At 54.2% G+C, this 26,988-nt stretch overlaps 1 protein-coding gene across 2 annotated transcripts in view; it reads left to right on the top strand.

Moving 5' to 3' along the window:
• LOC139230066 (chaperone Ric-8A-like) overlaps nt 1-8,593 on the top strand; it is a 60,930-nt gene extending 52,337 nt beyond the window's left edge. For both annotated transcript variants that reach the window (XM_070861855.1, XM_070861853.1), the window contains 5 exons: nt 1,131-1,226; nt 3,757-3,901; nt 4,685-4,829; nt 5,008-5,127; nt 6,078-8,593. In XM_070861855.1, the coding sequence (XP_070717956.1) occupies nt 1,131-1,226; nt 3,757-3,901; nt 4,685-4,829; nt 5,008-5,127; nt 6,078-6,201 (630 nt within the window). In that variant the 3' untranslated portion in view covers nt 6,202-8,593. The remainder of the gene's footprint in view (nt 1-1,130; nt 1,227-3,756; nt 3,902-4,684; nt 4,830-5,007; nt 5,128-6,077) is intronic.
• The last annotated feature ends 18,395 nt before the right edge of the window (nt 8,594-26,988 follow it).

Genomic DNA, 26,988 nt, shown 5'->3' with positions numbered 1-26,988 from the left:
CCAAGTCGCTCTGCAGCCTCACAGCATCCTCCTCGCAGCTCACACTGCCACCCAACTTAGTGTATCTGCAATAGAGCTTATTTTTGATTGCAGTGGAACACTGTTGAAGTGTTCCCTTCACCGAGAGCAAGCTGAAGCCAAGCACCAACAGTGGAAGGAGCACGTGGTAATCCAGGCACCCTAACCTCCCGTTCCTCCAACCACCGCCTGCCCCACCTGTGACAGAGACTGTAGGTCCTGCATTGGAGTCTTCAGTCACCTTTAGTGTGGAAGCAAGTCTTCCTCGACTCCGAGGAACTGCCTAAGAAGGAAGAAGTGTGACCCCCGCAGATTAAATTGAGGGATGAGGACCTTAGAGAGGGTGCAGAAAAGATGGTTCCAGGGATGAGGGACTTCAGTTCCGTGGGGAGACTGGAGAAGCTGGGGTTGTTCTCCTTGGAGCAGAGAAGGTTGAGAGGGGATTTGATCGAGGTGTTCAAAACCATGAGGGGTCCGGACAGAGTAGAGAGAGAGAGAAACTGTTCCCATTGGTGGAAGGGTCGGGAACCAGGGGACACAGATTTCAGGCGATTGGCAGAAGAACCAAAGGCGACATGAGGGAAAACGTTTTTACGCAGTGAGTGGTTAGGATCTGGAGTGCGCTGCCTGAGAGGGTGCTGGAGGCAGACTCAATCGTGGCTTTCAAAAGGGAGTTGGATAAGTGTCTGAAGAAAAAAAAATTGCAGGGTTACGGGGAAAGGGCGGGGGGAGTGGGACTGGCTGAGAGTCGTCACGGGCTCGACGGGCCGAATGGCTCCTTCTGTGCTGTAACCGTTCTCTGATTCTATGACAACTTGCCCTTAACAGAGTGAGTGTCACAGGGCCTTTTATTGAGTGAGGTGGGAGGGGGAAGAGACGGAGGAGAGAGAAGGAAGAAAATGGAGGGCATTGGCGGAGAGATACAGGCACGCGATGGTAACAGAGCAATTCTGGAACGTGAGCTTAGGTAGAGGGGGCAGGGCCCTGTGACTCCGCCCACTTTGCAGGTGACCTGTGACCCCCTCCCCTCCCCCCCCCCCCCCCCACTGGGGCCGCTAACGGGTAGATCTCGGGGCCCGCTGGATAATGCGTCTTCTAACTTCTCCCCTCAGGGTCTGAAGCTGAGGGAATCGCTGACTCCGGTTCTCAGCCTGCTGACGGAAAGCTCGCGGTATCACCGGGAGACGCGCAAATTCCTGCGTGCGAGGGTAAGAGCGGCTGGCAAAACGTTTCACAACCACAACTTGCGTTTATACGGCGCCCCCTAAGCTAGTGAAACGTCCCAGGATTCGTCGCAGGAGCGATTATCAAACCACAATTTGACGACCAAGCCATGCGAGGAGTTATTAGGACAGGTGACTGTAATACACGCACAAGTGAGCATGCTCACGGGTTTGTCGAGCTGTTGAGTTGGGAGTGGCTTAGCCAGTCACGTGATGTTCACAAGACTCAATAAAACCCCGGCCAGTTGGGTTCAGGGGGATCCACGATGGGGCAGTTGGTTGTGAGCCTGGTGGATGAACTGGTAATGTGCAGTGTGATTGTTAAACCTTTTGCTAATAAACCAACTAGTTTTTAATAGCAATGGCCTTGAAATCCTAGTCGGCTGCGTCCCGCGGAGCGATAGAGTGAAAAAGTTGGAGTTCCAATTATTATAAATGAGAAAACCCCCCCAAACACCCAAAACACTAATAAAAAATAGAAAAAATACTTAATATTAATTTAAATTAAAGTTATTTATGCCTTATTAAAAATATATATATTTTTCTGATTTTCTAAAAAAGTTTTTTAAATCATGGTTTAAAATAAACTTATCTGAGTAGGTGGCATTGTTAACATTAAAATGTGTTTCTAAAATTATATTTTATTATGTTTTTGTGTGTTTCAAAACTCTTAAGCCTGTAACAGTAGGCTATGCACCTGCTTTTATCAGGTGCAAGAGTTTTCAGGACAATTGCTGGGCAAGATATGGGTAAATACCGCAATATTGCCCGTGCGAATGTCCCGGCTGATGAGATGTGGAGGATCTGTCAAGCCGGAGTTTGACAGATCGGAAAAGCTGGTGTTCAGTGCATGCGCATTGTACGCTGAAAACCGGCTTTTGCGATGCCTTCCCGGGTCCGTACACCTGGGAGTCCCTGGCCAAAGACCGCCCTAAGTGGAGGAAGTGCATCCGGGAGGGCGCTGAGCACCTCGAGTCTCGTCGCCGAGAGCATGCAGAAACCAAGCGCAGGCAGCAGAAGGAGTGCACGGCAAACCAGTCCCACCCTCCCCTTCCCTCAACCACTGTCTGTCCCACCTGTGACAGGGACTGTGCTTCCTGTATTGGACTGTTCAGTCACCTGAGAACTCACTTTTAGAGTGGAAGCAAGTCTTCCTCGATTTCGAGGGACTGCCTATGATGACGACACACTCAGTACGGACCTGGGGCAGCCAAGGATTCCAGGCTATGCTATGGTTTCTTAAGCAACGAACCCATGAAGCAAATACATTACAGGTGACCAAACGCTTGATCAAAGAGGTAGGTTTTAAGGAGCATTCCAAAGAAGGCGACAGAGGCAGAGAGGTTTAGGGAGGGAGTTCCAGAGCTTGGGGCCCAGGCAACAGAAGGCACAGCCACCGATAGTGGAGCGATTATAATCAGGGATGCTCAGGAGGGCAGAATTAGAGGAGCGCAGACATCTCGGGGGGTTGTGGGGCTGGAGGAGATTACAGAGATAGGGAGGGGCGAGGGCCATGGAGGGATTTGTATACAAGAATTAGACTTTTGAATTCGAGGCGTTGCTTAACCGGGAGCCAATGTAGGTCAGCGAGCACAGGGGGTGATGGGTGAGCGGGACTCGGTGCGAGTTAGGACACGGGGCAGTGAGCACAGGGGGTGATGGGTGAGCGGGACTTGGTGCGAGTTAGGACACGGGGCAGCGAGCACAGGGATGATGGGTGAGCGGGACTGGGTGCGAGTTAGGACACGGGGCAGTGAGCATAGGGGGTGATGGGTGAGCGGGACTGGGTGCAAGTTAGGACACGGGGCAGCGAGTACAGGGGGTGATGGGTGAGCGGGACCCGGTGCGAGTTAGGACACGGGGCAGTGAGCACAGGGGGTGATGGGTGATGGGTGAGCGGGACTGGGTGCGAGTTAGGACACGGGGCAGCGAGCACAGGGGGTGATGGGTGAGCGGGACTGGGTGCGAGTTAGGACACAGGGCAGTGAGCACAGGGGGTGATGGGTGAGCGGGACCAGGTGCGAGTTAGGACACGGGGCAGCGAGCACAGGGGGTGATGGGTGAGCGGGACCCGGTGCGAGTTAGGACACGGGGGCAGCGAGCACAGGGGGTGATGGGTGAGCGGGACCCGGTGCGAGTTAGGACACGGGGCAGCGAGCACAGGGGGTGATGGGTGAGCGGGACTGGGTGCGAGTTAGGACACAGGGCAGTGAGCACAGGGGGTGATGGGTGAGCGGGACCCGGTGCGAGTTAGGACACGGGGCAGTGAGCACAGGGGGTGATGGGTGAGCGGGACTGGGTGCGAGTTAGGACACAGGGCAGTGAGCACAGGGGGTGATGGGTGAGCGGGACTGGATGCGAGTTAGGACACGGGGCACAGGGGGTGATGGGTGAGCGGGACTCGGTGCGAGTTAGGACACGGGGCAGGCAAGTTTTGGATGAGCAAGGACGGAGGGGGGCAGGTGTGAGTGGAGGCTGCAGCCTGATTTTAATTCCCCCCCCACCCCCCCCGCAGGTCCTGCCCCCACTGCGCGATGTGACCAACCGGCCGGAGGTGGGCGAGGCCCTGCGAAACAAGTTGGTGCGTCTGATGACCCACATCAACACTGACGTCAAGCACTGCGCTGCTGAGTTCCTCTTCGTGCTGTGCAAGGAGAACGGTGAGTAACCATGGCGATGGCGGGGAGGGGAGGGGTCAAAGTCTCTCTCTCTCCCCCTCTTCTCTCTCTCTCCTCTCCTCCGCCTCTTTCACTCTCCCCTTTCACTCTCTCTCCCCCTGTCTCCTCCTCTCTATCCCTTTCTCTCTCCCTCTCTCGCCCCCTCCCTATCTCTCTCTTTCCCCCTCCCTCTCCCTCTTTCCCCTTCCCCCCTCCATCTCTACCATTCACGTTGCCCACTCCCCCTCTCTCTCTCTCCCCCTGCCGCTCTTTCTACCTCCCCCCCCACCCCTCGATATTCTCCCCCTGCAGGCCTCCCCCTCAACCCCTCCCCTCTCGCGGTACGCTTCCCCACCCGCTCTCCCCCTCCCCCCTGCCCCTTCCCCCCCCCCCCCTCGGTACACTCCTCCTCCCCTCCCCCCCCCCCTCAGGACGCTCACCCTGCCCCTTCCCCCCTCCCCTGCCCCTCCCCCCACTGTCCCCCTCCCCCTCCCTGCCCCCCCCCGTCAGGACGCTCACCCTGCCCCTCCCCTCCCCTTCCCCAGCCTTCCCCCCCCCCCCACTTTCCCCCTCCCCCTCCACCCCCCCGCCCCCCCCCGGGCACTCACCCTGCCCCCTCTCCCCCTCCCCTTCCCCCCTCTCTTGATACACTTCCTCTCCCCTCCCCCTCAGGACGCTCACCCTGCCCCTCCCCCTCCCCTCCCCTGACCCTCCCCCCAATGTCCCCCTCCCACCCCCCCCCCCCCCCCCGTCAGGACGCTCACCCTGCCCGCTCTCCCCCCGCAGTGTCCCGCTTTGTGAAGTACACCGGATACGGCAACGCTGCCGGGCTGCTGGCGGCCCGCGGGCTCCTGGGAGGCGGGCGAGGATCCGGGAAATACTCGGAGGAGGAGGACTCGGACACGGAGGAGTACAAGGAGGCGAAGCCCAAGTAAGCAGAGCAGGGGGGGGGGGGAGGGGGGGGGGTTGGCGGCGCGCGACGGTACACGAGAACCGCACGGCGGTGGGGGCTGGGGAGGGGTGTGGGAGGGGCCGCTCGCGACGTGCCTGTCCCTTTAAATGCAGATCATTAACCTCCTCCTCCCCCTCCCCCCTCCCTCCCCCCACAGCATTAACCCCGTGACGGGCCGCGTTGAAGAGAAACTCCCGGACCCTATGGAGGGGATGACGGATGAGCAGAAGGAATATGAGGCCATGAAACTGGTTAGCATGTTCAGCAAGCTGTCCAGGTACGTTCAGGAGCAGCGTGTGGGCGCGAAACATCACCAGGCGGGGATCGGATACAGCGCGTCTCCCTGTCCCGCTCCTTACACCCCATTCCCATTCCTGACCCCTCCCTCCCATTCCCGACCCTGCTCCTCCCATTCCTGACCCCATTATCCCATTCCTGACCTGTCCCTCCCATTCCCGACCCCTCCCTCCCATTCCCGACCTGTTCCTTCCATTCCCGACCTGTTCCTCCCATTCCTGACCCCATTATCCAATTCCTGACCCCATTATCCAATTCCTGACTCCATTATCCCATTCCTGACTCCATTATCCCATTCTTGACCCCTCCCTCTCATTCCTGACCCCATTATCCAATTCCTGACCCCATTATCCAATTCCTGACTCCATTATCTCATTCCTGACCCCATTATCCCATTCCTGACCCATTATCCAATTCCTGACCCCATTGTCCCATTCCTGACCCCATTATCCCATTCCTGACTCCATTATCCCATTCCTGACCACATTATCACATTCTTGACCCCTCCCTCCCATTCCTGACCCATTATCCAATTCCTGACCCCATTATCCCACTCCTGACCCCATTATCCCATTCCTGACCCTCTCCTCTAATTCCCGACCACTCTGGTGGGGAGGGGGGGCGTCACCTTAAAATTATAGCTCGGCCGTTCAGGGGTGATGTCAGGAAGCACTTCTTCACACAAAGGGCAGTGGGAATCTGGAACGCTGTCCCCCCAAAAAGCTGTTAAGACTGGGGATTCAATTGAAAATCTCAAAACCTGAGCTGGCTAGGTTATTGTTGGGTAAGGGTTACAGAACCCAGGCGGGCAGATGGAGTTAAGATACCGATCAGCCATGATCTAATTGAATGGCGAGACAGGCCGGAGGGGCTGAATGGCCTCCTCCTGTCCCCACGATCCTAATGCACTTTCTTTCTACTCGCTGACAGGGAACAGATTTTCCAACCAATGGCAATAGACCACGATGGGAACCTCACGCCATTGGACGAGACGGTGCAGCAACTGGCGGAGCAGATCTCGCTGCACTCGGACTCGGACCTGGAGTTGGACTGAAACGCTGTGACAGAACTGTAAATAACCCACGGAGAGGGGGAGTGGTGACCTTCTCAATGGTGGGCCCCAACTCGAGATTGACAGGCATGGATATAACTGAAGAAAACTCCTTGAAGGGTAAAATAAATGCACACACAAAAAAGCATGTTAGATGAGGAATTAAGGCTCAACAGGGTCTGCAGGGTCCCTTTAAGAACATAAGGAATAGGAGCAGGAGTCGGCCATTCGGCCCCTCGAGCCTGCTCCGCCATTCAATAAGATCATGGCTGATCTTCGAGCTCAACTCCACTTTCCTGCACTGTCCCCATATCCCTCGATTCCCTTAATATCCAAAAACCTATCGATCTCTGTCTTGAATATACTCAAAGACTGAGCCTCCACAGCCCTCTGGGGCAGAGAATTCCAAAGATTCACCACCCTCCGAGTGAAGAAATTTCTCCTCATCTCAGTCCTAAATGGTCGACCCCTTAACCTGAGACTGTGACCCCTGGTTCTAGACTCCCCAGCCCGGGGGGAAACATCCTCCCTGCATCTACCCTGTCAAGCCCTGTCAGAATGTTGTATGTTTCAATGAGATCACCTCTCATTCTTCTAAACTCTAGGGAATTTAGGCCTAGTCTGCTCAAGCTCTCCTCATAGGACAATCCCCCCCCATCCCAGGAATCAGTCAATTTGCACTGAGCAAGATCCCACAAAATGTAACGTGATAAATGAGCAGATCGTCTATTTTATATTAGTGATGTTAGCTGGGAGTACAGCACTAGGGAATGTCAGCCCAGATTTTTGCGATCGAGGCTCCGGAGTGGGATTACAAACCCACAACCGTCTGGCTCTGCCCGCTGGGCCTGCAGCAGATACCATGGCATGGTGGCACAGTGGTAACGTTACTGGACCGGTGATGCAGAGCTCCAGGGGGAGCAAGGATCGGCAGACGTGAGCTCAAGTCCCACCACTGGCAGCTGTAGAATTTAAATAAAGCTGGAATAAAAAGCCATGAGGCTCCGAAATTCGGTATCGCCCCGTTTGGTGGTGCTGGGGGTGAGGGGGGGGGGTAACCGAGGCTGGACTTGCTGTGCCAGGTGGGGTAGTCCTGCTCCGACAGCGAAATTGGGCTTACCATCACCACCGCTCCCCCCCCCCGAGTGGAAGTGGAATGCAGTGTCACGCGCTCCACTTCCTGTCGGGGGTGGGATTAGGGCGCTCGCCGCGGGAATTTACCAACGCTGGCGCGAGCACAGGAACTCTCCCCTTCTCTTAAAGGGGAGGGCACGCTGCAATGGAGGGAGGGCCCACCACTTCACCACTGGGGGAGCGGGGTTGTCGTGGCAACAGCCCGGCCGCACGGACCCCGCGAGTTCCGCAAGACCCGCAAGTCGGCCGTAGGAGATTTTTTTAAATTGCGCGCCCGGCGAACCTCCCCTTTAATTCCTCCTCCCCCCCCCCCCCCCCCCCCGCCAACCACGGCGAGCGGAGGGCCGGCCGGTTCGCGACCCCCGCCAACATCGCCCGCCGCGTCACTCACTGGCCGCTACCCAAGTCTCGCTCCAGGGGGCGAAAACGGGGCGGAGGGTGGGGAGGGGGGAGGGCGTTACCGGTTTGCACCTCCGCTAACTCCCGTGGAATTTCGCGCGAGGCGGTAGCTGGCCCCGCGCCCCAGGCGAGAAGGCGCGGGGCCAGCTACCGCCCCAACGGGAGGCGCGAATGACGCAATTTCTCCCCCACCGGTCTCGGTAATGGTGACCGTGAAACTACCGGATTGTCGGGGGGAAAAAAACCCATCTGGTTCACTGATGTCCTTCCGGGGAAGGAAATCTGCTGCCCTTGCCCGGTCTGGCCGGTATGTGACGCCACGTAGCCTGTGTGATTGACCCTTAACTGCCCCTGTGAAATGGCCAGGCCACCTGGCTGCATTCAAGAAGGCGGCTCACCACCACCTTCTCAAAGGGCAATTAGAGATGGGCAATAAATGCCGGCCTTGACAGCGACGCCCACAGCCCAGGAATTAATTTTTAAAAACTAACAGGAAGGAAAGGGTCTTTGATATTAAAAAATAAAACTATTGGGATCTATTTTACCTTTTTCCAGATTTCTAAATCTGGGCTGTAAGAATAAAACCAGACTGGTTTCTCCACTGAACTGCTCTGTTGGTCACATTGTCCTCTCCTGTAAATATTTCACAGTTGGATTGCCGATATCCTGGTAACTGTTAACCTGCAATGTCCTGGTGTCTGCAGTCCGCAACAAAACTGGCCCAATAAGTGACGTGCTTGTTAGCAATGTGTCCGTATTCCGATGTTAGATTCTTTAAATTGAGACAGTCGAGGTACAGGGGGTGTAGAATATGACGCGTTTGGTCAAATGTCTTTACTTCCCTGTCGTGGAACTTAATAAACAGTTGCATTTGCAGCCCGCTGTGTGTTTGCTTATTTCATCATCATAGGCGGTCCCTTGTTTCCAGGATGACTTGCTTCCACGCCAAAAAGGGATGAGTTCACAGGTGTTTCAATGAAGGGCCTAATATTCCAGATCCCGAACTACATCCTGAAGGGTGGAAGATGCCTGTGTGTGGATTTTTTTAACGTGGGGTGACCGTTGCACACCAGCCACCACACGGGGCTTGACAGAGCGAGGTCTTGGTCCAGTGGCAAGGGTTGACCAGGACGACTGGAGACCAGCTCTGCTGCACGGACCCAGTGCGCTCACATATCGCACAGTGTGGGCTGGGCCCGTGCTGCCCCTGGGCCCACACCTACTCTGGGCCCCGAACCTTTGCCTCTCCCGGGCCCCGATCACGTCCCTCTACAGTTTCTCGCCGCTCCTTCGCCCCGACCTCGCCGCTCCTGCTGTACCTGCCCCGCGCTCCAATCACCGACCTGGACCTTGATGACGTCACTCTTTGCTGCCGTCGCCCTCCTGCACCAGCTCGCGCTGTACCTTGCCGTGGTACACCGCCAACGCTGGCCTTACAGCAGTGACGGCCACAGGCTGTACTGGTGTCGACCATACGGTGAATCTTCATGAGACAGGGCAACCAGAACACTTCTGTCACATAATGAAAACACAAAAGGTTGGAAATCTTTTCATTGCTTATGTACCGCGCGCTCGGGTGTCCGATCGTGAGCAACCTCTCGCCGCTCGCCCTGAACTTTCTGCGCGTGGCATCTCGCGCGCGCAAGTCACCGGAGCAGGACTCGAACCCACAAACCCGCTGACTTGCAGGTGAGGGTACTGCCTGCTGCCGACCATTGTCCATTGTTCCCGCTAAGCCGTTCAGCCGCCACCCCCCCCCCCCCCCGCCCGGGCTTTTCTCAAATGTGAGATATTCATGCGTGCGCGAAATTTTGAACGGGCAACGGCGCCCCTTAAAGGGACTGTGCACCCCCAAAAAATTAGCGGGAACATTGCTGCTGACACCACCTTAAACAGAGGGTACAGACTGGCGGAGGGGGTGGGGTGAGCCATAAGAACATAAGAAATAGGAGCAGGAGCTGGCCATATGGTCCCTCGAGACTGCTCCGTCATTCAATAAGATCACGGCTGATCTTCTGCCTCAACTCTACTTTCCCGCCCGATCTCCATATCCCTTGATTCCCCTGGACTCCAAAAATCTATCGATCTCCGCCTTGAATATATTCAGAGATTCAGCATCCACAGCCCTCTGGGGCAGAGAATTCCAAAGATGCTCACCAGTCTGCCATGTTGGACCTTATCAAAAGCTTTGCTATAATCCATATACACTACATCATACGCACTACCCTCATCAACCCTCCTGGTTACCTCCTCGAAAAATTCAATCAAGTTAGTCAGACACGACATTTGCCTTGACAAATCCATGCTGACTGTCCTTGATTAATTCGTATCTTTCCAAATGAAGATTTATCCTGTCCCTCAGGACTTTTTTCAATAATTTCCCCATCACTGGGATTAGGCTAACTGGCCTGTAATTACTCGGTCTATCCCTTTCTCCCTTTTTGAACAGAGGTACAACGTTAGCAGTCCTTTGGCACTGCACCTGTAGCCAGAGAGGACTGGAAAATGATGGTCAGAGCCTCTGCTATTTCCTCTTTCACTTCTCTTAACAGCCTGGGATACATTTCATCTGGGCCTGGGGATTGATCCTCTTTCAAAGCTGCTAAGCCCCTTAATAATTCCTCTCTCACTATATTTATCTCGTCTAATATTTCACACTCCTCCTCCCTCATTGCAAAGTCTGCATCGCCTCTCTCTTTTGTGAAAACGGATGCAAAGTGTTCATTAAGAACCATACCCATGTCTTCCGCCTCCACACACAGATTTCCTTTATGGTCTCTAATAGGCTCCATTCTTTCTCTAGTTATCCTCTTGCTCTTAATGTATTGATAAAACATATTTGTATTTTCCCTAATTTTATTTGCCAACATTCTTTCATGCTCTCTCTTTGCTATCCTGATATCTTTTTTAATTGCGCCCCTGCACGTCTTATAGGCCCAAGTTTCGGGTGGAGTTGCTCCTATTTCTTCGGAGCAACTAGTTTAGTTTGGAGTATCTTAGAAATCGCAATTCTCGGCATTTAGTTTGCACCAGTTCTAGTGAGTTGGTTTAGTTTCGTTTTAGTTCCATTTTTTTTTCAAAAGGGGGCGTTACCAGCCACTTACACCTGTTTTGCAAGTTTAGGCAGTGAAAAGTTACTCCAAACTAACTTAGAACGGAGTAAGTGTACGCTCGGAAAAACCTTGAGTACACTTTAGAAATTAGGCGCAGGTAGCCAGAGTTGGGGGATTGGGGGGTGAGAGGGGGCGGGGGGGAAGTTAGAGGGAAGTTAGGGGATTTTACAAAGCATTAAACATTTCACTTTTAGAAATAAAAAGCCATCACCAATAATAAATGATAAATCAATCAATAAATCAATCAATAAATCAATAAATCAAAATTAAAAAATAAAAAATCAATCAATAAATTAATAAATAAAACATTTAAAGTTTCTACTCACCTACTGCGGCACCTATCCGTTCGGCAGCACCGGGAGCTCTCCAACAGCACATGTAGCCCTACCTACCGAAGAGCTGGTCGGGTGGGATCCGCCACCGGGGAGGAGTTTGGGCGGGTCCCGCCACCGAGGACGTAAGGGCAGTGGCGACGAGGCGAGGCGAGGGATGGTGAGGCAGGCAGGCTACTCGGCCTGGGATAGGGGCGGCGAACATCGCGACATCCCTCCGGCCAGGGGTAGGGTCGCCCGGAGACAGGACGCGCTGGGAGGGCTAGAAGCTAGTGCGCATGCGCGCAGACTCCACTGCGCATGCGCGCAGCTGCCGGCACTCTTTTCGGCGCAGGGCTGTAGCTCCGCCCCTCAGATGCTTGTGCTGCGCCGACTGCCAACCAGGCCTGCTGAACACCGAGAACCGCAAGGTAAGTTTTAGGCGCGCTTTTAATTCTACAAAATAGGCGGGGCTCTCGGCGTTGTGCGGTCCTGCGGGACAGCCGATACCTGGGCCCTATGTCCCTTAGTTTCCGCTATGAGTGGAAATATTCTCTCTGCATCCACCTTGTCGAGCCCCCTCATTATCTTATCAGTTTCAACAAGATCAATGAGTTTCAATGAGTTCCCGGTATGTGTCATAAGCTTCCCTTTGACATCCAGCAGGCTCTAAATTTTTAAGAGAACATACTTGCTCTGTTCCCTCAGGATCTCCTCCTTGAATGCCTCCCACTGCTCTGACACTGATTTATCAACAAGTAATTCTGCCCTCGAGCATCCCTGATTATAATCGCTCCACCACCGGTGGCCGTGCCTTCCGTTGCCTGGGCCCCAAGCTCTGGAACTCCCTCCCTAAACCTCTCCGCCTCGCTACCTCTCTCTCCTCCTTCACGACGCTCCTTAAAACCGACCTCTCTGACCAAGCTTTTGGTCACCGGCCCTAATTTCTCCTTATGCGGCTCGGTGTCAAATTTTTATCTCATAACACGCCTCGGGATGTTAAAGGCGCTATTTAAATGCAAGTTGTGGTTGTTCAGCGGAACTTTCATTCTCGGGCCCCGACATTTCTTGCATTGAAAAAAAACCGCCTGGCGCTGTTTACAGACAGAGGTGGTTCCCACACTCTGTGGAGGCAATCCACGGGAGAAGCTGCAAATCCCGTTCTCCCTGTTTCCCACTTGACTTCAGATTGTCCCTTGTTCCTATGGCAACGGCTGCTGTTTAAGCTTATTGATGCAAATGGAGCGATAAAATCACTCGTGTTGTTCATCTGTGTGCCGTCTTGCCCTGCTGTGTATTATACCGTCCAATAGAGTCCTGCGCTGTCCATTAAAGAAAGACTTGCATTTATATCGCGCCTTTCACAACCACCGGACGTCTCAAAGCACCTCACAGCCAATGAAGGACTTTTTGGAGTGTGGTCACTGTTGTAATGTGGGAAACGCGGCAGCCAATTTGCGCACAGCAAGCTCCCACACACAGCAATGTGATAATGACCAGATAATCTGTTTTAGTGATGTTGATTGAGGGATAAATATTGGCCCCAGGACACCGGGGAGAACTCCCCTGCTCTTCTTCAAAATAGTGCCGTGGGATCTTTTTATATAAACCTGAGAGAGCAGACGGGGCCTCAGAATAATGTCACTTTCTAAAGACGGCAACTCTGACAGTACAGCGCTCCCTCAGTACTGCCCCCCAACAGTGCGGCGCTCCCTCAGTACTGCCCCCCCAACAGTGCGGCGCTCCCTCAGTACTGCCCCTCCAACAGTGCGGCGCTCCCTCAGTACTGCCCCTCCGACAGTGCGGCGCTCCCTCAGTACTGCCCCCCCAACAGTGCGGCGCTCCCTCAGTACTGCCCCTCCAACAGTGCGGCGCTCCCTCAGTACTGCCCCTCCAACAGTGCGGCGCTCCCTCAGTACTGCCCCTCCGACAGTGCGGTGCTCCCTCAGTACTGCCCCTCCGACAGTGCGGCGCTCCCTCAGTACTGCCCCTCCAACAGTGCGGCGCTCCCTCAGTACTGCCCCTCCGACAGTGCGATGTTCCCTCAGTACCGCCCTCCGACAGTGCGGCACTCCCTCAGTACTGCCCCTCCGACAGTGCGGCGCTCCCTCAGTACTGCCCCTCCAACAGTGCGGCGCTCCCTCAGTACTGCCCCTCCGACAGTGCGGCACTCCCTCAGTACTGCCCCTCCGACAGTGCGGCGCTCCCTCAGTACTGCCCCTCCGACAGTGTGGCGCTCCCTCAGTACCGCTCCTCCGACAGTGCGGCGCTCCCTCAGTACTGCCTCTCCGACAGTACGGCGCTTCCTCAGTACTACCCTTCCGACAGTGCGGCACTCTCTCAGTACTGCCCCTCCAATAGTGCGGCGCTCCCTCAGTACTGCCCCTCCGACAGTGCGGCGCTCCCTCAGTACTGCCCCTCCGACAGTGCGGCGCTCCCTTAGTACTGCCCCTCCGACAGTGTGGCCCTCCCTCAGTACTGCCTCCCCCGACAGTGCAGCACTCCCTCAGTACTGCCCCTCCGACAGTGCAGCTCTCCTTCAGTACTGCCCATCGACAGTGCGGCGCTCCCTCAGTACTGCCCCTCCGACAGTGTGGCCCTCCCTCAGTACTGCCTTCCCCGACAGTGCAGCACTCCCTCAGCACTGCCCCTCTGACAGTGCAGCGCTCCCTCAGCACTGCCCCTCTGACAGTGCAGCGCTCCCTCAGCACTGCACTGGGAGTGTCAGCCTGGGTTCTGTGCTCAAGTCTCTGGAGTGGGACTTGAACCCACGCCCTTCTGACTCAGAGACGAGAGTGCTGGCCACTGAGCCACACCTGACATATGTCGTATGCTGTCGAATAGTAGCGTCCACTATCTGACCTTGTGTGCATCGTCAAACAGTGTTTACTCTGAGCTGCAATATTTGACAGAATTGATCATTATTAAGGATGTCATAGCAGTGCATTTGGAAAGAGGTGATATGATAGGTCCAAGTCAGCATGGATTTGTGAAAGGGAAATCATGCTTGACAAATCTTCTGGAATTTTTTGAGGATGTTTCCAGTAGAGTGGACAAGGGAGAACCAGTTGATGTGGTATATTTGGACTTTCAGAAGGCTTTCGACAAGGTCCCACACAAGAGATTAATGTGCAAAGTTAAAGCACATGGGATTGGGGGTAGAACTGGTTGTCAGACAGGAAGCAAAGAGTAGGAGTAAATGGGGACTTTTCAGAATGGCAGGCAGTGACTAGTGGGGTACCGCAAGGTTCTGTGCTGGGGCCCCAGTTGTTTACACTGTACATTAATGATTTAGACGAGGGGATTAAATGTAGTATCTCCAAATTTGTGGATGACACTAAGTTGGGTGGCAGTGTGAGCTGCAAGGAGGATTCTATGAGGCTGCAGAGCGACTTGGATAGGTTAGGTGAGTGGGCAAATGCATGGCAGATGAAGTATAATGTGGATAAATGTGAGGTTATCCACTTTGGTGGTAAAAACAGAGAGACAGACTATTATCTGAATGGTGACAGATTAGGAAAAGGGCAGGTGCAAAGAGACCTGGGTGTCATGGTACATCAGTCATTGAAGGTTGGCATGCAGGTACAGCAGGCGGTTAAGAAAGCAAATGGCATGTTGGCCTTCATAGCGAGGGGATTTGAGTATAGGGGCAGGGAGGTGTTGCTACAATTGTACAGGGCCTTGGTGAGGCCACACCTGGAGTATTGTGTACAGTTTTGGTCTCCTAACCTGAGGAAGGACATTCTTGCTATTCAGGGAGTGCAGCGAAGGTTCACCAGACTGATTCCCGGGATGGCGGGACTGACCTATCAAGAAAGACTGGATCAACTGGGCTTGTATTCACTGGAGTTCAGAAGAATGAGAGGAGACCTCATAGAAACGTTTAAAATTCTGACGGGGTTAGACAGGTTAGATGCAGGAAGAATGTTCCCAATATTGGGGAAGTCCAGAACCAGGGGACACAGTCTAAGGATAAGGGGGAAGCCATTTAGGACCGAGATGAGGAGGAATTTCTTCACCCAGAGAGTGGTGAACCTGTGGAATTCTCTACCACAGAAAGTTGTTGAGGCCAATTCACTAAATATATTCAAAAAGGAGTTAGATGAAGTCATTACTACTAGGGGAATCAAGGGGTATGGTGAGAAAGCAGGAATGGGGTTGCATGTTCAGCCATGAACTCATTGAATGGCGGTGCAGGCTAGAAGGTCCGAATGGCCTACTCCTGCACCTATTTTCTATGTTTCTATGTTTCTATGTTTCTATCATGCCACGGCAACATTAAGCTGGAAGCGGCAGAGAAAACCGTTGCCAGTATTTTGCAAAGGATGAGCAGAATGTGCTTCAGTTGGAACATTGTGAACTTTCTTGGAATCGTTTTCCCCTCCGTAGCCAAGGGATGCAAAACCTGACTCTATTCAAACCTGGGATAACACCAGTGGACACGGCACGGACCGAGAATTGGACTGGTCACTTTCCTGCTCTGTGTGGCTCGGTTACACCGTGGGGTCATCGTACTCACCGACGGGAGCACCGACGGGGCGCGGGCGTCTCATCATTTCAGTCGGGAATGGCGGAGGTGTGGCGGGGGGGGGGGGGGGTGGGGCGCGGTTTAATGAGCTCTTTTGCCAGCAAGACCCTGACGTGTGAGCAGCGCGCACTGGAGCTCAGGCATGCCCGCCTCCTCCTCCCCCCACCCCCACCACCCGTGGGTTTCTGACTGAAGTTGTGGGGCTGGAAATTCGGTCGGAGCGTCTTCCAGGCGTTAACGTTGGGCGGACACGAAATTTACCGCCGGAAAATGGTTAGCGACGGCAGCCTAAAAATTGAGTGGGTGCGACTTGACAGTGTAGCGGGGCGCGAAGGGAGGTGCATCACGTCTCTCTCAGGGCGCTAGGCTGCGAGCGACTGAACATCCCGTGCTAAAGAGCCGGCTTTGGAGCGCCCTGAGAGTGGCCTCGCTGCAAAATCGCAACAAAAAACACACAAAACATTCCCCGATTCATCACTCGCCCCAAATAAAGTTAAAATCGCAAAACAAAAATGTCAATCGCACTGACCTCCAGCAGTCGTTCCTTCCCTTGGCGCCCCGGGACAGCTCTGGCACGGTCACTAGGGGGCGCTACGGGTACAGCGTAAACCAAATGTTGCCTCCGTGGCAATAGCGGGGTCGTTGCACACCGGCGAATGTCGCCGCTACCGGCTGCAAACCCTTTAGCGCCCCCTGTTCTGACCCTCGCGGGGGAGGCGGGAGTGGGGGGGGGGCTCCGTCCAAGCAAATTTCTCCCCCATTGCCTTCTAAAATCGGCTCCTCGACACCACTTACCCGCTGCACCTGCAGAATACCACACAGGCCCTCGTGTTCTTTTTTCCGCATTCGTTCGCGGGATGTGGGCGTCGCCGGCCAGGCCGGCATTTATTGCCCATCCCTAATTGCCCCTTGAGAAGGTGGTGGTGAGCCGCCTTCTTGAACCGCTGCAGTCCCGTGTGGTGAAGGTGCTCCCACAGTGCTGTTAGGGAGGGAGTTCCAGGATTGTGACCCAGCGACGGTGAAGGAACGGCCGATATATTTCCCAGTCGGGATGGTGTGTGACTGGGAGGGGAACGTGGAGGTGGTGGTGTTCTAGTATTTAAGCCTCGATTTCAAAATTCTCATCCTTGTTTACAAATCCCTCGATGGCCTCGCCCCTCCCTATCTCTGTAATCTCCTCCAGCCCCACAAACCCCCCGAGATGTCCGCGCCCCTCTAATTCTGCCCTCCTGATTATAATCGCTCCACCATCGGTGGCCGTGCCTTCTGTTGCCTGGGCCCCAAGCTCTGGAACTCCCTCCCTAAACCTCTCCGCCTCTCTACCTCTCTTTCCTCCTTCAAGATGCTCCTTAAAACCGACCTCTTTGACCAAGCTTTTGGTCACCTGCCCGAATTTCTTCTTATGTGGCTCGGTGTTAAATTTATTTGTTTAGCCTTATAACACTGCCTGTGAAGCGCCTTGAGACGTCTTACTACGTTAAAGGCACTATATAAATAAAAGTGTTGTTGTTAAGCAAACGGGTGAGAATATGTTTGTATTTTTGCCCCCCCCCCCCCCGCTATGTGTTGTGCATTTGGCACTGCTCATTAATTTAATAGTGTAGAAATTATCGACAAGATTGTTACCAGGATCGAGATCGTGCAACTATCAGGTAAGACTGTGGGGCGAGAGTGCTGCCCACTGAGCCACGGCTGGCACTATGGGTGCTCTGTGCCCGCCATGCAAATGAAGCAACAACAACATATGAGGAAAGGTTGAGGAGGTTGGGCCTCTACTCATTGGAATTCAGAAGAATGAGAGGTGTATAAGATTATGAGGAGGCTTGACAAGGTGGTCGCAGATTATGCCCTCTAGTTCCACTGATGGGGAACTAGAGGGCATAATCTTAGAATGTAAGGGGTTCTCGGGGAGTGTTGTTGTGCCTTGGGTGTCTCTCTCTGGGCTTCTGCCCTCACAGCTTATGCCTGACCTGTGAGGTACCCTGAGTGCTGCAAGAGCACCCCTTAGGAGAGACTGTGTCCACAGATTATGAAGGGGGTTTTGAGACTCGTGCGTCCCCACAGCTTATGCCTAGCCTGTGAGGCACCTGTGAGTGTCAAACACTCCTAACCCCTTCTTCCCTAGCCTGTGACACACAGTTGAGCGTTTTCGAGGCGCTCCTAGCTTCCCTTACACTGTTCTGACATAAGACTCACGATCAGGAGATGTAATACAATAGAACTGAGACAAGGTGATTCCAAGAGGATCTTAGGCTTCCAATTTATTTGACAAGGTGTATCTCAACAAACAGCAATACACCAAAAAAACAATCCCCCTAAATCCCACTAAACGGACACAACGAAAATTTTTACACAAGTTTAGCAGTACAATGCCCAACCTCCCACCTTTCCTGGCCTAACTGAGTTGGGAGTTCCGGGGACCAGAGGTTATACTTACTACTGTGCCTTCTGCAGTCTGGTGGTTTGTTTCTTCTATCTTCAGTGTCGAGAGGCTTGCTGGTTGTTGGATCACGAGAGCAGAGAACACACACACACTGGGTCAGAAGCCCCTTTTTATAGCCAGATTATCCAGTCCGCCTCTCGTGCTAAAATTGATCCTTCCCATTGGTGGGCTTTGTGATTTTGGAAAATGCAGCAGTTTTAGATTATTGCAGGTTTTTTCCACTGATGTTAACCTACTCAAGGTTTGAGTAGGTGTTGATTGCATTGGCCTCCTGTAGCCATTGTGTAGGCCCTTGGGTTGTTTTGGGTTCCCTAGTTTTCTGAAGGTCTGCATAATTTCCCTCCATAGTGTAAACATGGGGAAGACAATAGCCCGATAATGGCGATGAGTCAGTCCCACAGTTTTCGAGCAAGTGCTCTCCCATTGGCTTGAAAACCCCATGCTTCGGACTGACTCTGTCCCACCATTGGCCCTCCGGTGTCCTCCCCCGTCCAATCACTGCTCTGCCAAGGTCAAACCGTCTCGGTTTCAATTCACAGCGCAGCACAGACTGATCCCACAACTCTTTTCCTTCTGGGTAAAATGAGGGGGTTTACGTCCTCCCCTACAGAATCCCCCATCTGACACAGTCAGACACCACTCGAGTGTGCCAAAGTTCAGGGTGGTGAGAAAACCCTAGGTCTCCCAAATTGCCCAACTTTCCCCAGTTTAACTCTAAAATGATCCCGTCGATATATATCGTAATTCCTTTTAACACGGTACAAAACACAGAATCCAACAGGTTACAATATACGACAGCAATATACATATATGTACTTAAGGTTACAGCAGTAATTATATATTGAGTCTCATTTCAGTCTTAACCGTAAAACAAAGAAACCTGCCCTGCAAACTCCCCAGGGGCCATGTATGAAAACGCAGTCAAACCTGGGAATAACAAAGCCGCCTAAGTGTCGCGGTCAAGCTTTGTTTACACGCCTTGAGTGTTTAGCAACGGCTCTCCTGGCTGTGTAGTAGCCTGAGGAACTGCTTTCTTTTTCTTTTTCTCCTGAGCTTACAGCTTGTAACTAGCAGATAAGCTACAATCAGGAGTTGGCCGATTACTAAGGCATGCGATCCCACCCGGATCCATGCAGGTATGTCTGCCCGTATTCCCAAATCCCACCATGCTGGGGGTTTAATCTGGGCAATCTCCCTGCTAAAATTTCAGTTTTCTGTTCCATGGTGTAAAAATGTTTTTGAGACAAATCCACTGCCTGGAGGAGGGCTGTAAGTTTCTCAGGTAGTGGGGCAATGGGATAGCCAAACTGGGCGACATATTGTTGTTGATGGCTGAGGTTGTTTTGTACCATGAGGTGAATCGTGGAAGGTTCAGGGATGGGTGTGATTCTGGTGTGCGCCACTTGAACCTCTGCCCTGGGTTTAAAGCAAAAGCTGCTGTACGGTATTGGACACCACCTTCCAGGTCCGTGTTCATTCCATTGGGCACTTGTGGTGACACAATATGTCCCACCGCCTACATATGCTACCTGTGGAGGCATGTGGTTAGGGGCCATTACCTCCATTGTGCAATTGATAGGCTCTGCCCCAGCAGTGCTGAACCCGCATTGTGGCCTTGCAAAAGCGTTCAAGTGCTGGGGGCACAGGATTACCTGTGCTCCCCTGCTCCGACAACCCGAGTGGTCTGTACCTGTCACAGTGTGCACCCACATTGTGACATCAGGTGGGACCTCTTGGAATCGAACATGCACCCCTCCACGAATGACTCCCACATTCTCCACTCGGTACAGGGGTGCTGGTCGTGGGGACGCCCCCATCACGGCAATCCTGACCCCACACCCATGACGGTATGGTTTGACTTTCCACAGTCCACCGGTACCGGGTAGGCTTCCGACGCTACACGAAGTTGGCAAGGACTCAAAACATTATCATAAGGGTGCAGTGCTGCTAAGTGCTGGTTGCTGATCCAGGAGGGGACCTGTCCCTGTCTCAGATCCTCGAGGTTACTCTGTCCCTCTCCCAGCAACCAGGCCCCAGAGAGCACGCACACCTCATTTTGGGCGGCTTGATCGGAGGCGTTCCTATCCTCCCGAATCAAGGCGTTTACAGCCCTGGCCTGTGCCTCCAATTGAGAGATAATCTCCTTTAAGTGAACTGTCATTGCCACCTCTTCGTGGAGCGCGGATCCCACGACGGTATTCTCGTCCCCCAGGATTTTGTGCAGCTGATTCTTTCACCCATTTATCTGGAGGGCCAGCTGCATGTTATCCAAACTGTTTATGGCGGACGCCCCGGTGTTAAACCCCGTAAGAATATCATTTAAAGTGCCACGCCTCTGCCTGCCCGGTTCAGCCCTATCCCACTGTTTATACAAGTCTGTCACTTTGACATCCCCGAAGTCCAGTTCATAGAACTTCCGGAACATCTCCCGCAGCAGAGCCTGGTATAACAGCTCGGTTTCCCGGGGACACTACGTAGGTAGGTGGACTTCTGTCAGATTTAGCACCACTGATGCCACCGCGTAGTGTACCCCCTGATAAAGTAGTTTCTCGGTAGGGACCAAACACTAAACCATTCCCCGGCCCCCTGGTTGTTGTCGGGCACCCGTGTGGGACGGTGGGCTTGGCCGTGGGTGGGGGTTTTCTTTCACGAACTACAAGTTCGGTGGCGTTTACTGGTACCCGGGGATTGGGGGTCACACACACCTCCCCGCTGCGATCCCATACCACCCCATCCCCGACATCCTGCCACCACCTATAAAAAGCAATGGAGACCCCCTCTGAACACACGCGAGTGGATCCCCACATACACAAATCAATTCCTTGGTTGTACGCCCACCATTTCTCCCAGCACACCGTGACCCCGCCAGATGACCCCCATGATGGTTCGGTAGGTATCATTATCCAGACGTTCCCAGTCCGAGTCTCGGTCTCCCATGTCCCTCTTGAGCTTTCTGAGCCACCACCACCGTCCCAGAGGTATGTCCCCTTGGCAAGTTAGGCATACCTTCCTGCCTTCTGTCACTCTCACTCTGGAAGTGGCCACAGTGATCTCCGGGCAGGGGATGGAGGTCTCTCCGTAGGTAAAGTCTTATGGTTGGAGTACTTGGTGGAGTTCGATCCCAACCATCCAGGCCATTTCCCCTCATGGGAGTAGGTGACCCGGCCATCCGCCGCCGGAGTCCCTTCTCCTATGGTCACTGTCGGCGCTCTGCCCCCGAAGCATCCGAAAACTAGGGAGTCCTCGGTGTCCCCTCGGTGCCCGGTGCAGATCCTTAGCGATACCAGCATCACTAACATCCAGTAGGGAGGTGTTGACATCTGAAAGGCAAGAAGAACATGGCCTTGCCTTGAGAGACCTCTCCAGACTCGGCCCACGTAACATGTTCCAAACACAAAAATGCTGTACCCAACTGTCACTGCCTTACCTAAACACATATACACACAACACAAAGTAACAAAACAGGAAGGGAAAATATACACACCGCCACCCGTCCCTGGGTGGCCAGGCTACATCCTGTCACTGTACAGGCGTCGTCGACCACTTGGCTGACTGTACCCTGGGGACCAGGATGCTCTCCGCTGAGGGGCTCGTATAGTCCCCCTTAATGAGTCTTGTGCTGCCCTCCAAGGCCCTCCCGAGCCCCGGATAATCGGTGGGAGACCCTTGCTAGCGCAACAGAGCACCCTCCCTTTTGTCTTTCGCCTCCTCGGTCTGGGGCGGGAGGCTAAGTAAACAGGGGACCACGGCGCCTTGGGCTGTGGCACTCTGTTACTCCTCCTTACTGTCGGTGCAGAGTCCCACGTTATGGGCTGCAATGCTATCTCCTCCACCTCTTGGGCTAGCCCCAGCTGATCCACCATGGGAGGTTCAGCTTCCCCTCTGACCTTGCTAATGGTAGAGCCTTTCTCCCTACTTCTGTTAGTGGGCTGGGAACCTCTACCCAGTGGTGGGATAGCCTTACTGGAGCAGTGAACCAGCCCCGGCTGTAGAGCTTCGGGGCCCGCTGCCTCCTCCGGAGCCTCCAAATCCACCGGGGCCTGTACCTCCCCCAGTGCCTGGTTCCCTTCCCTTGCTCGTCCCCTCTGTTTTTTACCTCTTTTGGGGTCAAACAATTTACACTGATTAATGTGATACCACTTCACCCGGCGAGGCAGTCGAACAGCATCGACCATAGGGCTGGCCTTGTCGACTATGCTGTATGGTCTCATATACAGTGGTTCAAATACCCCGACCCGGGCGAAGCTGCTCACCATCACCTGGTCGCCCACCTCCCAATCATGGTGACTGCAGGGTTCCAGCAGCAGCTGATTGGCACGGTGCTGTTTACCCACTGGGTTCTCATGATCCGGCCAGTCATCAGCTCATGGGGTGAGTATTCTGTGCTCTTTGACTGACTGGCTCGGATTCCCATGAGGACCAACGGTAAGACCTCCACCCACTTGTTCGGTGAGTCTCCCGTCTCCTTGCACAGCCTTTCCTTTAGTGTCCGGTTCAGGCGTTCTATGGGGCCTGAGGACTGAGGGTTGTAGGCGACATGCCATTTGGCTCTTATCCCCAGCACCTTTAGGGTGGCCTGCATCACCTGGCCGGTGAAGTGGCTTCTCCGGTCAGACTCCACCGAGAGAACACCTCCCTCACCAGGATTTTTGCAGTCTCCACTGCGGTAGCTGTTCGGCAAGGGAAGGCTTCCACCCACTTGGAAAACACATCCACCAGGACGAGGCAGTATTTATAACCTCCCTGGGCGGCCGGTAGGGGTCCGATGTAGTCGATCTGGATCGACTGCCATGGTCCCTCTACCCGCCTGACGTGTCCCATAGATACCTTCCTTTTCTGAGGGTCTGGGTTGTTTGCAGCGCAAACTAGACAGCCCGCACGGAAGTCGCGGATGTCTTCCCAGAGGCCTGTCCACCACCCTGCCTTTTCTACCCGTTGCCAGGTAGATTCCGGCCCAGGGTGTCCCACACCTGGACCCTCATGGGCCAGCTGAAGGAATTCCCTCCGGTGTTGTGGCGGCACTACCCATTTGTCCCCTTTAAACAACATGCCTTCCCGCACAGCAATATCTGCAGCACTGTATGGGCCCTCCGCCTTTTCCCCCTTTTTGATAGCAGCCAAGGCAGCCTTCAGGACCAGATCCTGCATCTGGACTATTTTAAGGTCCGGGGCCGCAGCCGCCCCTACACTCCCTTGTGTCCCTGGCTTGCTTCTTGCTGCTGCTATCCTGCCTGCCTCGTATGGGTCCCATGGGCGACCTGTGCGAGCACCTTCCCTTGCCAGCAGGTCTGCCTGCTGGTTACCTTCCCCCCCGTGGCTCAGTTTTGGAGTGGGCCTTTACCTTATGGATATATACATCCTCGGTTTCTCCCACTGCAGCCACGCTCTTTTCTAGCAGGGGTTTGGTCACAAGGGGCTTCCCATCCGCAGAGGTGTACCCCCGGCGCGACCAAATCGCCAGATACTCTGTACACAAATGGCAAGTGAACATGCTGTCCAAGCAAATCGTGTATGGGGTAGGGAATTCCTCGGGGTGTGTGACCACATACATCACCGCCGAGAGTTCCGCCTGCTGGGCGCTCAGGGTGCATGGGAGTTTAAGAGCCAAGGCAATCCCTGCCTTGGGATCCCAAACTCCGCAGCCCGTGAGTCTTGTACCCGCGGACACTGAACTGGAGCCATCAACGTAGATCTCGCGGCCTGTGGGGTGTATCCCTGCCCGAAAGCCAAAGTTGATGTCCCATACCCCCTCCACAGAGCATCTATGCGTCTGCCCTGTGTGGTGTATGTAGCACGAACACCCTGGATAGATTAAATTTGCTGCAAGCCTGGGCAAGTCATTTGGGAGAGGAGGAGGGTCCAGCGAGTAATTCTAGCACTGCTCACTGTCCCGTCCTTAATCGTCCCGTCCAACAGCATCTGCGTCGGGGTATGATGGGTGAGGAGTGCAATGGGGGATATTCCGGTAAAGATCTGAGCTCTCTTTACTGTCCAGTGGGTGGCAAGCAAGTGCCTCTCACAATTGGAGTATCCCTTTTCTACCTCCGTGAGGATCCTGGAGGAGTACACCACTGGTCTCAGCTGACCGTTTCGCCCCTGGAGCAACACTGCACTTAAGCTGTCACCACTGGCTGCCACCTCCAGGAAGAATTCCTCCCCCCCATCAATTGCCCCGAGGGCTGGTGCTACCTGCAGGTCTCTCTTAAGACAGACAAATGCTGCCTCACAGCCCTTGTCCCATTCCCACTCGACCCCCTTATGTAGGAGTCTGAGCAGAGGGGCGGCAGTGGCTGCATAGTCCTCGATGAAGTCCCGACAGTAGCCGGTGATTCCCAGGAAAGACCTTGCCCCCGACACATCCCTAGGGACAGGGAGTTCCTGCACTGCCTTTCTTCTAGCCTCATCAATGTCCCTTTCTCCTGCCCTTATCGTCGGGCCCAGGAATTTTACTTCTCCTAGACCTATTTGGGCTTTCTTGGGGTTAACGTTAAAACCCCCCTCCTTCAGTAAGACCAGCAGTTCGGCCAGCAGTGGACCGTGTTCCTCACTGCTGTCTGTGAACAACAACAGCTCATCCACATACTGGACCAGCTGGTGTGGTTGGCTGAAGCCTTTTAAGCAGTTCGCCATGCATTGGTGAAAGATGCTGGGACTATTATGAAAGCCCTGTGGGAGGCAGCTCCATGTATACTGCTGTTCCCGGAAGGTGAAGGCAAACTTGTACTGGTCTTCCCTCCGTACAGGGATAGACCAGAACCCGTTGGATATGTCCAACACTGTGAACGTGGTTGTGGATGCAGGGATTTCCTCTATCAGATCCGCAACCGCCGCTACTGTGGGGGCACAAGCTGGGATGTTTTTATTGAGCACCCTATAATCCACCATACCCTCCAAGAATTGTCCGGTTTCCTAACCGGCCAAAGCGGGGAGTTGACATGAGTGGCTATGGGTCTCAAAACACCCTGCTCAACAAGTGAGCTTAAAGCTGTCTCCAAGTCTGCTTCTGCCTCTCGGGGAAAGCCATACTGCTTTTGCGGGCGGGACATGGGATCCCCATCTATTCGAACCTCCACTCCTGTGACTCTCCCACAGTCGTGTTTATGGGTGGCAAATGCTGCAAGATTTGCTTGCACATAGGCCTGGTACTCGGTCGGGGTGTTACCGACCAGAACCTCCAGGTCGTAACCCCCTTTTGGCTTCATTGTACACAGAGTCCCGTTTCCCTGTTTCTTATCAATAACCATGACTTCTCCCTCTGCTCCCGTGCCCACTGTGCCCCATAGACAGTGATTCCACAAGTCTACTAGGATCTGGCGAGCGATGATGAAATCAGCCCCCAAGATCCCTTTTTCCACCTGCTCCCAATTCATCAGGACGCACTTCCATTATGTTTGGAGTGCTCCTAAACGAACTGCGAGCGGGACTGAGAAAAACCCAGCCTTCTCATTTCCTGTGAACCCAACTAGTTGATACGGCACCCCGTTTGATAGAGGTGAGGTTGCGGGGTCCTCCGAATGGACTATTGTGCTGGAAGCACCAGTGTCCAAAAGGTAAGTACCCAATACACCCTCAACCTCCATCTTGACCCAGGGTCGTCCCCAGGGGTTGTATTCTAGTGGTCACAGGTATGCAGGCTGGGCCTGGGCTAGTCACGGCCTCTGTACTGGCAGGGTTGCTGGTGCTTCCCTGCCTGTTGCCGTGGCTACCTTCCCAGTCCCCTCCAGCGCTGTTCTCACTGCAGATACTATCTCATCAAGGGATGGTGAGGAGCTCGCTCCACTTCCCCCACTCTGGGCGGCTCCTGAAGGACTTCTCCCCCCATATCTCTTTACTGGGCTCCTGCAATCCCTTTTAAAATGCCCAGCTTTCCCACACCCGTAGCACACTCCCTCCTTATCAGTCGAGCGGCCACCCTCCTGGTGCCATTCCCTTTTGGGAATCGAGTTGGGTTTTACTTCATTTACCCGACCTTTGGAGGTTTTCTCCTCCTCCCCTCCTCCATTCCGCTGGACCAGTGCCAGTTGCCTGACCACTGCTTCCTCGGTGAGGTTGGGGTCCCGGGAATCGAACCACAGTTCTGCCCTGGCCTTGAGCCGGGGCAAGCAGTTTGCCACCAACATCCTCAGCCAGCGGCCAGTCTGTACCGCGGAAAGATTCGCCCGGTCGAGGAGCTCCCCACAGGCTGCGTGGTATACCACCCACAGCCTGTCCGCAAACGCCTGCGGGGTTTCCCCTGCGAGCTGCCTTGTCCTTTCAACCCGTTCGCTACCCCCTCCGGCATTCTGCCGGTAGGACCTGGTACAATTTGCTGTCCAGAGAGAAGAGCAGCAGCTTGGCTGTCTCTTCCTTATCGCACCCAATGGATAGACGGGTCCCCGCTGCGAGTGAGTTTGGCCAAATGGGCTACCATGGCCCTGAGTGATTGAACTCCATGGGGAATAATAAAGTCTCTCTCCAGCGCTCCCCGACCTTGGCCACCTGCCTGTGGAGGACCGTACTTGTGCTGCCTGACCGGGCATATCCGCCCTGGTTCAGGATCTTTCTGCGCTGGTCCCTCTACCTCCGGCTGTCCCACCATACCCAGTGCAGCAGACAGTGCCTGGTCGCCTGATCCAGCCCTTAACTGACCCTCGGCTGGAGCCTCACATCCCTGCTGCCAAGCGGGACACATTGGTCCTGCCCCCAGCCCTGGGTATGCTACTATCTGCGAGCCCCGCTCCTCCTGGTACCCCACCGGACAAACCACCGGTGCCTCAGGAGGTGGTCGGGCGCCTCTTGCCTTTGGATTCTCCTCTACCCCCCAATACTCTCCTTTGTCCCCTGTGGACCCTCCAGGTCCTATCAGGGCGACCATCCCCTTTG

This window comes from Pristiophorus japonicus, chromosome 19, assembly GCF_044704955.1.
Source record: "Pristiophorus japonicus isolate sPriJap1 chromosome 19, sPriJap1.hap1, whole genome shotgun sequence".
Taxonomy (NCBI): domain Eukaryota; kingdom Metazoa; phylum Chordata; class Chondrichthyes; family Pristiophoridae; genus Pristiophorus; species Pristiophorus japonicus.
Note: the sequence above shows the minus strand (reverse complement) of the source record. Positions and strands in the feature narration are given on the sequence as shown.